This window comes from Odontesthes bonariensis, chromosome 6 (genome assembly GCF_027942865.1).
Source record: "Odontesthes bonariensis isolate fOdoBon6 chromosome 6, fOdoBon6.hap1, whole genome shotgun sequence".
NCBI classification, from domain to species: domain Eukaryota; kingdom Metazoa; phylum Chordata; class Actinopteri; order Atheriniformes; family Atherinopsidae; genus Odontesthes; species Odontesthes bonariensis.
Genome location: NC_134511.1, coordinates 7,900,204 through 7,915,055, shown reverse-complemented (window position 1 = coordinate 7,915,055; position 14,852 = coordinate 7,900,204). Strand labels below are relative to the sequence as shown.

General features: G+C 40.7%; 1 protein-coding gene across 1 annotated transcript in view; it reads right to left on the bottom strand.

Annotated features, from left to right (window-relative positions):
- Window positions 1–393: 393 nt before the first annotated feature.
- Window positions 394–14,852, bottom strand: part of eeig1a (estrogen-induced osteoclastogenesis regulator 1a) — a 35,060-nt gene continuing 20,601 nt past the window's right edge. Inside the window, exons 5-12 of the mRNA XM_075467231.1 lie at window positions 12,721–12,837; window positions 11,141–11,187; window positions 10,439–10,593; window positions 9,783–9,893; window positions 6,442–6,637; window positions 6,214–6,335; window positions 4,490–4,559; window positions 394–3,232 (exon numbers count right to left, since the gene is read on the bottom strand). Of these exons, the coding sequence (XP_075323346.1) occupies window positions 3,187–3,232; window positions 4,490–4,559; window positions 6,214–6,335; window positions 6,442–6,637; window positions 9,783–9,893; window positions 10,439–10,593; window positions 11,141–11,187; window positions 12,721–12,837 (864 nt within the window). The 3' untranslated portion in view covers window positions 394–3,186. The remainder of the gene's footprint in view (window positions 3,233–4,489; window positions 4,560–6,213; window positions 6,336–6,441; window positions 6,638–9,782; window positions 9,894–10,438; window positions 10,594–11,140; window positions 11,188–12,720; window positions 12,838–14,852) is intronic.

Sequence of the window (14,852 nt, the reverse complement as noted above, 5' to 3'; positions counted from 1 at the left end):
GGCCGTTCAGTGAGACTGCTGCTTCCCAAGTGCAGGACCAACAGACACAGAAACTCCTTTGTCCTTCACGCCATCAGGCTGTACCACTTCTCTCTGAGGGGAGGATGGGAAGGAGCACCACAACACAACTGGATCTTGAGCAATAATAATGTGCAACATCTATTAATATCTATTTTTATTTCTTTTTTTCTGCAACGGTGCTGCTGGAATCTTAATTTCCCGGAGCGAACCTCCCAAAGGGATCAATAAAGTTCCATCTAAATCTCCAAAATAAGTTTCTAATCTTTAAACACAACCTCGCCATCATGTTACCAAACAAAGATTTCTATTAAATATTACAACAAATTGCAAACTGGGAGGGTTAGGGGAAAGAAAAACAACACCAGCACAAAGTCGTATGAACTTTTTATTGTTTATAAGTCATTTCTGCACAAATATACCAAGCAAAAAATGAGTTAACTATATGGAGATGGAAACACGGTCCCAACTCGAATCTTCTATAAATTTAGGTAATACTAGCTTTGTTACAATATAATCCTTTGTTAGAATCGCTAAAAAGGAGGGGGAAAAGCTCAGGGAGGTTAACTGTGTGCATAGCTTATAACAACCTCCAGAAGAAAATAAAAACAAACTAAAATATTTAAATAAATGCTTCAAAAGGAATACAAAATGGTGTTGTAATGTAAACCCAAATTCAGACTAAACATTTAGTGGTTCATCCCCAGAAGTGAGAATAACTAACCATGTGATTAATGAATTAAATTAGCTGCAACAGGATCGTGTAAAGACGAGCGATATAACTTATATCACGAGCTGGAAGCAGCCAGCATGGTGTGAGGATATGAAGCAACGGAGGAGAAAACTGCAGCCGAGCCAAACAGGCACAACCCATAAAAATCAAAATGACCAATAAAGAGGCTTAAAAGCAGATTTTTCTGTTTAAGATGAGGGAAATGCTGGTAAACTGGTACATTTTTTGCTACTGAAGTAACAGACGATTAAATGAAGGGTTGAGTACGTGCTTAGTTTTAAACTGAGCTCCATTTCTCTGTTTTTAGATTCTGCACTGTAAAAAAAAAAAATAATAATCAAACTAACAAAACATAAGTCATCCAGAGCCAAGGAGGCATCTGCAAATGACTTGTTTGGTTCAACCAAAAGTCAAACGATTCCATGAGAAGGAGCAGCAGAAAATCTGCTGGAACCAAAAAGTCTGCTTATCTGAAAAGTTCCCGTCAACATACTGATAATTTAATCTGTCAAGGGTTGAAGGATTTTTGTGACAGCTTCATCAGCCTTTTTATAATCAAATAAAAACCCATTTTTTATGCTCCTGACAGGATAAAAATAAATCACTGCTTGTAAAACTACCAAATTAGCAAAAGTCCAGGCAGCTGGTTGCAAAGATTTTCCCTCATTTGGAGCCGTCGGTGCTCCAGACTCCTCATTTCTCCTGTTACAGTGGTATTTGTTCATCTGAGGATGGCCTCAAAGAATAAAAACAAAAACAAAAAAAACAGTCTGACTCCAAGTAAACATCAGTGTAAACACCAAGAACCCTGGGAGCGTGCATGCCGTTTGTCCACCAGGGGGCAGCAGGCACTTCTACGGCCACAACTGCTGCAGAGACCTCCCAAATTCTGCAGCTGCCCCCAGTAAAAATCAGAACAATTTGTACACAGCAGTGTCATTTCTCAGCTAACCACATGTTTTGCTGGCAGAGGAGCGAGCAGAGCTGATTTCTTCTGATTATTCCGTCATGAAGATGGAGCAACAGAGCAGGAACGGCTCAAAATGTAAGCATGAAATGAGTGTATTAGTTTCACATGGAAGCAGAAACAAACAAAAAAAAGGAACGAGACAAACAAAGAACATTTCTCTTCTCACCATCACAAGCACTCCGCCATCACAGTTTTCATGGTGTGTTAGGGTCATTCAAGAGAAACTTTACAGGCACAAAGTGGTTCTGTCGCGGTGCCCCGTTCAACAGGGAACAACAACTAAAGTTTTTCTGCTCAGTGGTTTTCTGAACTCTTAAATCACATTAACGTGATGTCTTCAGTGGGAGTTAACACACTTCAAATGTAGCTGCTTTTGTTGTGCTACACACGTAAACTGCACAGAGAGGTACGTTTTTCTTGTTTTGATGTTGGGCATAAATGTTCACAAATCCAAGCCAGCAGGATTATTCGTAACATTTTGAAGCGACAAAGGACGTGTCGGGTAACTTCTGCTGAGAAAATCTCTACTCTGAAGTATGACACTTTGGCTGATTTACGCTTCCAATGAACTGAAGTTACTGCCAAGTGCGAGGCCATATGACTCAATCAAAACTTGGAACAGGAGCTGCAGGGGTGATGGAAGCATTTTTTAACAGAACATTAAATGGGAACCATAAATTAGTGTGCGTGTTAATGTTAAGGTTGCCAAGAAAGGCAACAAAGTCTACAGAAATACGTGAAAATTGTGATAAAAGACACAAACTTGCTCTAGAAATCTTAAAAACTGTGCAAACACTGGAGCAACAAACTTTTACATCCAGGCTAAAAATGTGTTTCACAGACTGAATCTGAAATTAGACGGATAGAAATTCAATTTAGGAGCTCCTGACAGCAGGAAAAAAACTGAATTAATTTGGTTTGGTGACACAGCGACTCGGTCATCAGGTTTAAAGTTTCACTGATGTCTCCGTTTGGACCAATGTGTGTGTTTTTGTGACGAGTGGTCAACTGTGCACACAGTTAATTTATCATGGAACTGCAGCATAAAAGCATACGGGGGGAAAGTTAAGGCAGCACTTAGGTGAAGCAATTTTAAACTCTCTTTTACTTTGCATGATTGCAATCTGCTTCGATCAACACAGCGTTGGCATTAAGCCGCAGTTGTTACAAAACACTGGGGACACGTGGGTGATTTTACAAAAGATGGAGCTCACGAGGTCCAAAAAGAAAAACCCCTTGTTACTGCAGCACAGTCACAACTGAAGAGAAACATTTTGTGCATTGGTGCTTTCACTCACATAAGAGTCAACATCACAGAAACGGATAAACAGAGTGCAGACGAGTACTGCAACAAACTTCACATAAAGTGCAAACTGACAAGGTTTTCCTCTCACAGCGTCAGACCAGCTGATGCTCCAGTAAAACCAGTGGGACAGAAGACGAGACGATCCACCCGCTGCCCGGTTTAATGGCTCTCTATCACCACAGGCTCGTAGCCGCCGGCAGAAACCCTGAAAGGATGCACACAAGCAGGGACAGAGAAGGACAGTTAGTGCCCCGTAAGTGTACTTAAAGGTCCTCGGGTACTTGTTAATGAAGGAGACTAAAGCTTTGAGATATATAAACTGAGACTCCAGAGTATTCAGAGCATAGAAGCATTTCTCATCAGACTCATAGAACAGCTGATGGAGCAAACTAAACTTTCTTCTGCTGCTCTTCATTAATGTGATGTGGCGTATATGCAGTATGTGCCTTTACTCCGGGATCTATTCCTTACTCATTGTTGCATCTCATCTGGAAATGTGTGACAGTCCACATCAACTGACAGATGAAAAGTGCACTGCTTGTCGGATCAGGTTTTAGCATTAGCTGCTCCAGAAGTTCAGGCTGAAGTAACCGTTAGGTCGAGTTTAGAAAGCTGTACTAAACATGCTTTTCTTCAAATTAAAGCGATTGAATCTGTCTGTGTTTACTGAGTCTGTCCTAATGAAATCATTGTTAAAATAAATTAATAGAAGAGTTCTTAGATGCATTGAGATACGGACGTGGAAGATTCCGAATCGATTTTCTAAATGATGTCCGATGGGGTAACGTTGGCAAAACAAGGCGAGGTGCCCAGACAGTCTACAGCATACACAAGATGGCTGACCGGCATCCTCTGCATTAAGAACTAGCATCTGGAAGCCCTGTGGCTTCAAAGAGGTTGGACTTAAATATGAAAGCACCACAAACATGAGAATCCATATGAAATTAAATCAAATGGAAAAAATTCTTGATCTATTCAGAAGGGAAAGTGCATTGTTGCAATGATATGATAAGATTTCATTATGTTTTGTTGTTGCTACTGGGAGGAATGACCTCCTGTATCTCTAATATTCGAATATTCTTAACCTAAAGATAATGAAAAAAACAATTGTTTCCACCTCAAATGATGCAATCAAGACATAAAGTAATCATTCTGACTGGCTATGTTTTGTTTAAAAAAATACATTAATAAAAAGACTGTTTGGAACATAATGGTGTGCATATATGTCAATAATGTTGAAGCAATGATTTAAGAACAAACTGTCCAGCTCAACGTCTGACAGTTTGAGACGACTCATCTCCTGAAATTATGTCTGCTCACACGAGTAGAACTCAACCTGTAAACCGTAAAGTGAAAGTGGCGTGGATATGAGAGGAAGTGAGAGCGAGACGCAGACACCGATAGAAACAAAGAGAAGGAAGTGACACAGGCACAGAAAGTGACAGAGAGCCAGTCTTCTGACCTGTTTCCCAGCCTGATGCCGCTGAGCGCAGTGGTTCCGTCTCTGCTGACGAACAGACGAAGGTTGCTGTCTGAAAGCCAAACACACGGGGACAGTCAGCAGCAGCTGAGGGAAACCAGCAGGCGGTAACACACAGGCAGTATAAACTGACAGAGCACAAAAGTGAAGGAATGTTCTGTCCACGGATGATGCAGCAGCTCCAGACATGGTCCCATCGCATGGAGAGATTCAGAGTAAACAGCTTAGCCTGCAAGAAGCTCGGAAAGCTTTAAATCAAGGGGGTGTCCATGCTAAACTGGAACTTTGTGAGCAAATACTGAATAGACAATGGCTTTACCTAAGAATGCATCATTAGATAAAGTAATTTTTTTTTCGGAAACTGCAAGTGTATTGTCTGAAATGGAGAAGATATTTGGTTTAAAACTGGAGATGAACCCTGTGTCTCTTGTATTGGGCCTCCCAAATCGACGTTTAACATCAAAACACAATAAGAGGCTGAATTGTATTCTTATTCTTATGCAGCGAGGAAGAATATTTTGTTACAATGGATCAATGAAAGAGTACCAACTGCTAAAGTTTGATCTAGTGCCATTAGAGTACCTGACATGCATATTACATTGAAAAAGAGACCAGTTCTATAAAGTCTGGGAACCCCATTTGATCTCTGTAGTCTGGTGTTTTCTAATATAATGTTGCAGGGATTTTCTTGACTACTCATACCGTCCATTTCTGTATTATTTATATAGATCTGAACTCATGGTTGCTGGTTTGTTTTGTTTGTTTGTCCGCCTGTATTGCTTTTCATTCCTATGGACCATATTATGTATCCTTTACTTGTAAAAGTGGGAAAAGCCCAGAGCCGGTGAGTCGCGTCATTTTGAAGGTTGCTTCCATTCCCTCAAATGTGCGTCAAGTCTTCCCCAAAACGGGTAAAAACCCGCCTCAAGTGAGTGTGAATTAGTGGAAGTTGTTCTGATTTCCAGTTTCCTTTCACCTTTTCTTATTCTCATCCTCTCAGTGCATCTGAACATGCTTTAAAAAAAAAAAAAAAAAGAGCTGTGCTTATTAACCAATAAACAGCCACTCTGTGCAATTGGTCAGCTCCAATGAGGCGAGGAGTTGAACATCTCTAACAGATTTATCTCAGAATATGTTTAATGGCTTCACATGTTTCCTGTCCTCTCCTCGATGGCCTCACCACGCAGAACTCCTTCTGACCAATTGTGACCTTAAAGCTGGATTTAATGACAATTGAACTATAGGCCTCTTCAAATCTAGGCTAAAAAACCTACTTCTTTAGGATTGCTTTTAATACCCAATAGTATGATGACACTTATCTTATTTTATCTTATTTGATTTTGTCGTATTTTATTGCTTTCACTGTTCTTTTATTGTTTTTATTTGTTTTCACTTATTCTTCTCTTTATTTATGACCTGCTGTAAAGCACTTTGGTACATCGTAAGGATTGTCTGTAAAGGGCTGTATAAATAAAGTACATTTACATTTATAGTCGGCATCCACACAAGAACCGACAAGGTCACGATTACAAACATATTCCTGTAAAAAGAGATGGCTTTGCTAAAATCTGCCATACGTTGCGTTGCAGTACCTTTAACAAGTGTTTGTGGGTTTAGTGAGTATGAGTTACTCTTGTAACTAAAGCCTTCAGTGTTACAGCTTCAACTTCACACGTTTTCCACAGTGAGCGACACTCCTTCTGTACCTTCAGTGTTGTTGATATCCGCAAAGTTTTGACTTTGGACGATTTTCTCTACGATGTCGTCGGCATCCATGCGGGTGTCATTTACCCAGGAGGGGTGACTCTCCACTGAGTCCTGCTTCCTCCTGAAATACAGTCAACCAGAACTGGTAAGTTTTATGTTCTCATCCCATCAGTCCAAGTTACCAATCCCAAGACAAGAACAGTGATGATGCAATAACATGTCTGTACCTGGAAGGCCTGTTAGGGGGCATAACAGGCCGCGGGGGTCGAGGGGGTCTTTCTGGACGCCCAGCGTCCTTGTCGCCCTCTGGGAACGTGTCAGCGCTGAAACACAGGCCGCCGGAAGCGCTGCTTCCTGTCGAAGTATTCCTGCGATGCGTGAGGTCAGACAGGCTGGAGGAGCAGGAGTGCTCAGTGCTGTAGCCTGCAGGACGGCAGGGACACGAGAAGACATCAGACACCACCAAGACTGTGCTCCATTTTACATCAATGCACTGGAAAAAATCTAAATCTTACCAAGCATATTTGTCTCATTGAGTATCTCATTACAATTAATATAAGACACAATTGCCTAACAAGTACCATATCAGCCAGATATAGGGACCTGTTTTAATACAATACATCTTGAATATCTTAAGTGAAAAAGTCTTGAAAACATCTTGTTTCGAGTCATATTTCACATTAAACAAGCTTTTTTTTTCCATTTGAAGAGGTTTTTAAGCTAATTTCAAGATCACTTTTAACTCAAAAGTCCTAAATATCACATTTTATTTCAAGAAATCTTGACAAGCCGATTTTCACTAGTTCCATTGGCAGATTTTGCTTATTTCAAGCAAAAACGTCTTGTATTTGTTGTTTTTTTTACTTATATTTGGAGGGGCATTTTTTCCAGTGTGATAGCAAGAGGAGGAATGTGAAAGAGAAACTTTAAAGGGATAGTTCACCTCTTTTGACATGAAGCTGTATGACATCCCATATTAGCAATATTATTTATGAACATTTTCTTACCCCCCGCTGCGTCCTGTGAGCCGAGTTCCAGCCTCGTTTTGGCGTTGACGAAAATAGTCCCGGCTAGTTGGCTGGGGCCACAAAAATAAAGCGTTTTGCTTCTCAAAACAATGTGCGTTCAAAAGAGTAATACATTTGCATCACTAAATCGTTCATCCAGAAAAACTCAGACCTCACAATCGCTTGGCGCTATTTTCTCTCCCTTCGTATCACTGCCTGCTGTGCAGACCAAAGTGCAGACCGAGCAGTCCCCTGCTTCAAAGCAGTAAACACCGTAACAGGTGTGGCTGTCAGCAGGCGGCAGCACGCAGTGATATGAAGGGAGAGAAAATAGCGCCAAGCAATTGTGAGGTCTGACTTTTTCCTGGAGAACGATTTTGTGATGCAAATGTATTACTCTTTTGAACGCATATTGTTTTGAGAAGTAAAACGCTTTATTTTTGCGACCCCAGCCAACTAGCCGGACTACCTTCGGCAACACCAAAACGAGGCTGGAACTCGGCTCACAGGACGCAGCAGGGGGTAAGAAAATGTTCATAAATAATATTGCGAGTATGGGATGTCATACAGCTTCATGTCAAAAGAGGCGAACTATCCCTTTAAGTGTAAAAGGTAAAATGTGAATCCAAAATCCAGAGCTATCTCATGTCAGCCCAAGTCCATGTTTATGAGAAATGAAACACCCGTGCGGCTGAGGCTGAGCAGAAGTGGCGGGGTGAACATCACAAGATCCGATACTTGCAACGGAAAATCTGAACAGGTCATTGAAGTGACTTCAGACACCCAAATATGTGTGCTCTGAGGAATAAAATAGTAATTTATTTCTAAATCATCCCTTCAACATTGGCCTGTGAAAAAATTTCAAACGCACAGGAACAGACTTTCAGTGAAACAGAGTAGGGGTGATGGAGCTGGAACAGCTGGCTTTACCTCAGCATTCCTATCTGTAGTACAGTGTTTTAAAAATCTAAGTTACATCACTTAAAATGAGATTGTTCCTACCAGAGGGAAATGTAAGTATTTGAGAACAAGGGCGTAAGTTTGCATAGGGACAAGTCACAACCAATATTTTTGATAATATTACAACATAACATTTTTTTTACATAATGCATTAAATATAATATTTTTCACAAACTCATTCGTAGTATTGAGCATTTGTAAAGAATCTTTTTTTCAACGTGCCCACTCGCAATGTTCAGTGTAACCTGCATTGCAACCAGGTTAGCATATGCTGCCATTTGATTGGCTGAAGGTTAGCATATGCTGCCATTTGATTGGCTGAAGGTTAGCATATGCTGCCATTTGATTAGCTAAAGGTTAGCATATGCTGCCATTTGATTGGCTAAAGGTCAGCATATGCTGCCATTTGATTGGCTAAAGGTTAGCATATGCTGCCATTTGATTGGCTGAAGGTTAGCATATGCTGCCATTTGATTGGCTGAAGGTTAGCATATGCTGCCATTTGATTGGCTGAAGGTTAGCATATGCTGCCATTTGATTGGCTAAAGGTTAGCATATGCTGCCATTTGATTGGCTAAAGGTTAGCATATGCTGCCATTTGATTGGCTAAAGGTTAGCATATGCTGCCATTTGATTGGCTGAAGGTTAGCATATGCTGCCATTTGATTGGCTGAAGGTTAGCATATGCTGCCATTTGATTGGCTGAAGGTCAGCATATGCTGCCATTTGATTGGCTAAAGGTTAGCATATGCTGCCATTTGATTGGCTGAAGGTTAGCATATGCTGCCATTTGATTGGCTGAAGGTTAGCATATGCTGCCATTTGATTGGCTAAAGGTTAGCATATGCTGCCATTTGATTGGCTAAAGGTTAGCATATGCTGCCATTTGATTGGCTAAAGGTCAGCATATGCTGCCATTTGATTGGCTAAAGGTCAGCATATGCTGCCATTTGATTGGCTGAAGGTCAGCCCCTGTCGGGGCTGATTGCAGACAAGCTCGATGTCACAAAATCCTGAAAGCAAATCCTCACATTCGTATTTTGTTTGGTCTCAACATTTTTGCCCGTTTTTCTGCTTTGTAAATAAGAAAATGTCACCGAAAAAGAAAATAGACATCAAAAGTTATTTCACCACCCAGAGAGTAAGTAATAGCTAACTACCCACACTATGCCAGCCTTCTAGCCTAACACTCGTTCTACTAAGCAAAAGTATTATTAAGGTGTTATGGTGTGAATGTAATATATGCTAGCAGGTTAGTTTTATTTTATATTCGCATCTTTTATTTTTTTTAATGAGGAGATGGGGGTTGGGGGGTAGTGTTCCTACCAAAGCTAAGACCAAACTTACACCCTTGTTTGAGAATAATATTACCAGTGAAGTATTTTTATGAAGACTAATCTAAATAAAAAGATTTTTCAAATTAAATTTCCAATAAGAACCAATTTTTTTTTTTTTTTTTTTTCCACAGAAATTCATCTGGAAATGCTGTTAAATTCAAAGAAAAGTGGAGGATCCTTATGGTGCAACACTGACTTTAGCTGTTGAAAAGTAGAAAAAAAAAAGGCAGCCTGGTTTCAACAACAACTTTGGGAATCTTGTACCTGAGATTTTGCTGTGCTGGCTAGCGTAGCTGGAGTTACGAGAGTGCCCAGACTGGAAGACTTCTGCAGAGCCGGACTGGTTCTGAGTCGCTTCAGATTCCTCCAGGAGACCTGAAGGTACCAGAAGAAGCAAACTGTTAACTCCTACTCCTCATATGTGTGTGCTGTGAGGCTAAACATTCAGACATCAGCCGCTCTTTGTTTACTCCCAGAACTCCTCTGACTCTTGAGCTGCCATTCACAGCCACGTCCTGCATGCATATAAAGAATTAGCATACCGTAATGCAAACAAGGTGGCAAAATTAACAAATTTTTGCTTGTAATTAAAAACCTTTAATGCTGCTGATGAATAAAGCTCGGTGACTGAGAATCTGCAAGGAAGACTGTGGTGTAGCTCACATCTGTCCATTCTGTGCAAATCATTCAGTCCGAGCTAATCTGCCACACTTTGGGGGCTTTGCCAGCATCGAAGCAGATTAGCTGAGAGAGCCAGTTTCAGCTTTCCATGCCCTTTCTAATTTCCTCAATAACAAGGGCAGAGGTCCAAGCGAAAAGAACCAGTGAAACAGGGCTACATCCAAAACATAACCTAATCTGTTCTCAGAGAGAAAATATATGTTTTTAAACTGAAATGCAGATCTTTCCATGACACGTACCCGAGCTGACGATGGAAGGCCGAGGCTTTGAAGCGCGGCCCAGAGACACCCCTCCAGCCGGCGCTGTTCCCTCAGCTGTTCCCTCCCCCTTACAGTCCAGCTGCAGGGTGTGTTCCCGTCCTGGGATGGAGATGAATTTTGCTGTGCTTGGAGGCCTGAAGGGGGGAAAAAAAGCCAAACACAGTTTATCAGTCTGGAACAGATTACACAAGTAGAGGAGCAGCTCTGCTTGGCTTGGCATGCTCAGATAAGATTCTCTTTATTGACCGAGGGAAAAAATGAGTCACTGTGGGCACAAAGGACAGAGAAGCAAGATTACATGGGATTAGAAAGGTATAAATATACAATCAATACTTTATCCCCAATAAATGTCTGTGGACTCTGTGGCGTTGTAAAGAAAACTGCTGCAGTATTAACTCTCTGCACTGTAGGTCACAGGTCATGTGTGATGCTTTTACTCAGAGGTTGTAAAACATTGATATACAAAATCAGAACACATTTACTGGATTATGAAACATCTGGAGGACAAAGTGCATCAAACACTGCTGCTCGACAGAAGAAGGTTCAGTTCAGAAACCTTCAGGCCTTTATTCGGTCAAAATGTCTACAGATTCTGTGTTTAAAGTGTGTGCTCAGTGCACTCAGTAACTTTCCAAATTACTCTGACAGAAGCGCAGAAACATCAGATTTTGTTTCACTTACGTTTTGAAACATGGATCTCCAGACAGAAGAGTCATTCCGATGATCACCTTTAAGATACAAGGCGTAAAAACAGTTAATATCGTCCAAGAAATGATGACAATGTTTACTTTTCTTTCATGTGGAAAACATCTCTGACTCTTAAACATCTCAAAGTCAAACAGAGGCGACGGCACAGATGATGTCACGGGTTTTACGGCCCAATAAAAACAGAAAAAAAGAGGTTTGTGTGGTACAATAAAATGGCTGCATAGGTTTGTGTAGTTCTGAAACAGTTTTGAAATAAAGGAAAGCTCAAAATGTTAAGCTACAACACCTTAACTGTTGGCTGCTGGAACAAACCCGAAGTAAATGCTCATTTAGCTCACTGACGTACGAGTTAAACACATCTACTCGGGTGTGAAATCTTCCAAAAAATTGAGAAGACGAAACTAAATGCTCTGAGAGCACTTTGTGTTGGTGATCTCTGGGTGGCGCTGTGGAGCTCCTGAACTCCTCCCCATATAAACAGAACATTCTTCGCCCACAGGGACAAACTGCTGCAGCTGCAGCTTTGGATCCAGAGCGAGATGATGCACATGTGCTTATTTTCATCATCACATACAACAATTTAGGTTTTGCTTTTTGCTTTTTTTAAAATGGCGCCTCAAATAACCCGTTCAGACCACTTTTTTAAGGAAACAAAATACTCATCCGTAGTTTACGACTGTACACGACAAAGCGAAGTAATACGAAGCCATATTCTAACTGACTCCACGCTCTACTTAAGGGCCTTTTCACTGTCATGTTCTCAGGAACTTGTATCATATTAACTTGGTGCTGATATGATTTGTTGCTCAATTGTCTATTAATCAAACTTGTGTTTCTTTGGGCCAAAATGAGATATTAGTAATGCTCTGGAATTTTACATCGTTTCCTTAACAGAAACAGTTAATCCAGGAAGTCAGTACCAATTCCAGTCCTGACTGTAGAAGATGCAGTTTGTTTGAGACCATCTTTCTATGAATCTGAACATTTTTAACATTAACTTTGATAGAACACGGATGCAAAGAAACCAAAAAGTGAGAAATAAATTCAGGTTGAGAATAAATTGAAGCTTTTTTGTTAAAGAAAGTCGACTAAAAAAAAACCTGCAGACCGAAAAAGAGCCAAACATGTTCGTTGTTTCTCAACATTTAACAAAAGATTCAGTTCTGAATAACATCTGTGGATTGTCAAAGAAAGCAATTGTGAGCTGGAATGCTCCTCAGACTAACATGTTGTTATGTGCCATGCCTGAGATCTACAACAGGACAGCAAAGTTACACCGAACTGAAGGAACCAGACCGACTTGTAACCGCATCGTGTTCATTGTAGCTGCTGAAGAAACACGTTTTACGGACTTTAGCTTTTTCAAAGTGGTGCAACCCGTCACAGACGTATGAACAATCAAAAGGCTGAAATAACTTAAGCCTTGTTTGGGAGCTTTGAAGCGAGAAATTCTGTTATGACTGAGAAACTAAAACAGGAGTCTTCATGGATTTGTCTGCATTTCTTCTCTGGCTGCTTCAGACACACATTTCTAAACTGGCATTTCTCCTTGCCTTCAGTATGGAATTGTCCTGCCGAGTGTTCTTGGTGTCGTATCCCTCCAGCAGACAGCAACGCACCGTGGAGCCAGAACCTGCAAACTCCGCCATGTTGAGGTCTGTGAAGCCCAGCTGCGGGTGGAGAGCAGTTCAAACAGAGTTAATTCTAGAGCCGCTAAATGAAAGGTTTCACTGCTCTTTATTTTAGGCACATATTCAGGAAGGAGGGACACCCATCATTTAGCACACCGAGCAATTTGGCATCATTAACGTCACAAGCTTTGGAAGTTTTAGTATATGACAGGGTGCAAAACCACCCGTCAGTCCTAACACACATCAGACCGGAGTGAAAGCTGTACTTTTAAAGCTGGTTGGATGAAACTTTCCCAGAAACAGCTGCAGGTACCCAGAGGTGGGTAGCAAGGAGTTATATTTACTCCGTTACATTTACTTGAGTAAGTTTGAAACAGCAGCTACATTATGTGTCTTCTGTGTCAACCAAAACAAACGCACATTTCAGCAGAAACTCAACATCTAACTTGAGTAAGTTTCCGAAATTCGTTTCCCCAATGGATAGGTGAATGTTTGTTTTTTAGGTTACATGTGGGTTACATATGTTTTAAACATTTCCTAAGTCTCTTTTATTTTTTATTGAAGTACTTGAATTTACCTGGATTATTATAATTTAAGCTATTTTGTAATTAATTAATTTTAATTTATTTTATCAATTGGATGAACTCTAATTTGCCTAAAGATGATTATGTAGTATTTTTGTCTGTCTGATTGAATGCTTGTGTTAACAGATAAATCAGATGTTACTCAACATTTACTCAGTACTTGAGTAGTTTTTTTCACCGAGCACTTTTTTACTCTTACTCAAGTAATTATTTGGGTGACTACTTTTCACTTTTACTTGAGTACAATTTTTGGCTACTCTACCCACCTCTGCAGGTACCTCAGCGAGACTGTGTGTACAAGTCGACATACAGCAGAGTGGAACAATGTCATGGCTAACTGGAACACTTATCAGTGATAATTAGAGTTATAGCCCCTTTACATCAGCTGGGAGGATGTCATATTAAGTAAGTTATGGGCCATGTGTGAATAAGATAACATGAGGGAGTCATTCAGCACCCAACCACGTTATCCGAGGGTCAAAGTCTGACTGAGAATTTACATTTTGTACGAGTTCCTTAGACCGACATGTTCACACGCGTTTTAGAACGTTTTTATCCAACTTTATGGAAATACACCAAACATTTTTAGAGATATGTTAAGTGAACCCGTCTAACAGGGGACGCCAGACGCTGTCCAAGCCCCCAAAAGCCTAAAAATCAACCCGACGAGTGGGTTTGTGGAGCAGTTGTATGCGTGTCGGGAGAGTTTAGCCTTCGCTCATGGCCATGTGTTTTCAGTCCCTCAAGGAATCGGGTGTCTGCACCCGCTTTCATTTTAGGGTTTTAACCATTAAATACAGACATCTTACATTAAATCAGAAGAAAATCCCTTGAAACTACCCTCATCATGCTCAAATGTTGTGGACGCCTAAAATGGCCGTCAACAGACTGCTGCTCAGTTAAATGGATATAATATTGTATTGATTTGAATCTTTACACCAATAATCATGCATCACCTCGGTTTTGGAGTTGCGAGACATTAATAATCTGTTCCATCTTTACCATGAATCTTATTGGAGTTGAACAAACTCTCTCATCAGAGCAAAGGCACGATTCAAGGAAATTCTGTTCTGTCACAGGCGTAATGGTTGGAGAATGTGACGCTTGCAGCACATTTAGAAGTCTCTGACCCCTGAAGTGCAGGTCAGGAATCTCTGAATTCCAACGCTGTCCCAGATTACACTGAAGAGAAGTTACATGGCTTCATCATTAAACCTTAAAGCTTCTCGCCAGGTGGTGACAGCCCTTTGTTTCAACTCTGTTTGTGTTATTCTAAATCAACTCCACAGCTCTCCAAAGCTAAAAGTTCCCAGTCTTTGTGCCAAAGGTTTCCCTTTCTTCAGGGGAGCTTCTATTTTCCTAGGTGTGCATTTAAGGAAACCAACTTCTAAGGAGGGAAGCGGGGTATATTTAACTCAAGGAAATCTAAATGGAGAATGAGCAAAAACACAGGAAACAGTTCCTGTCAGG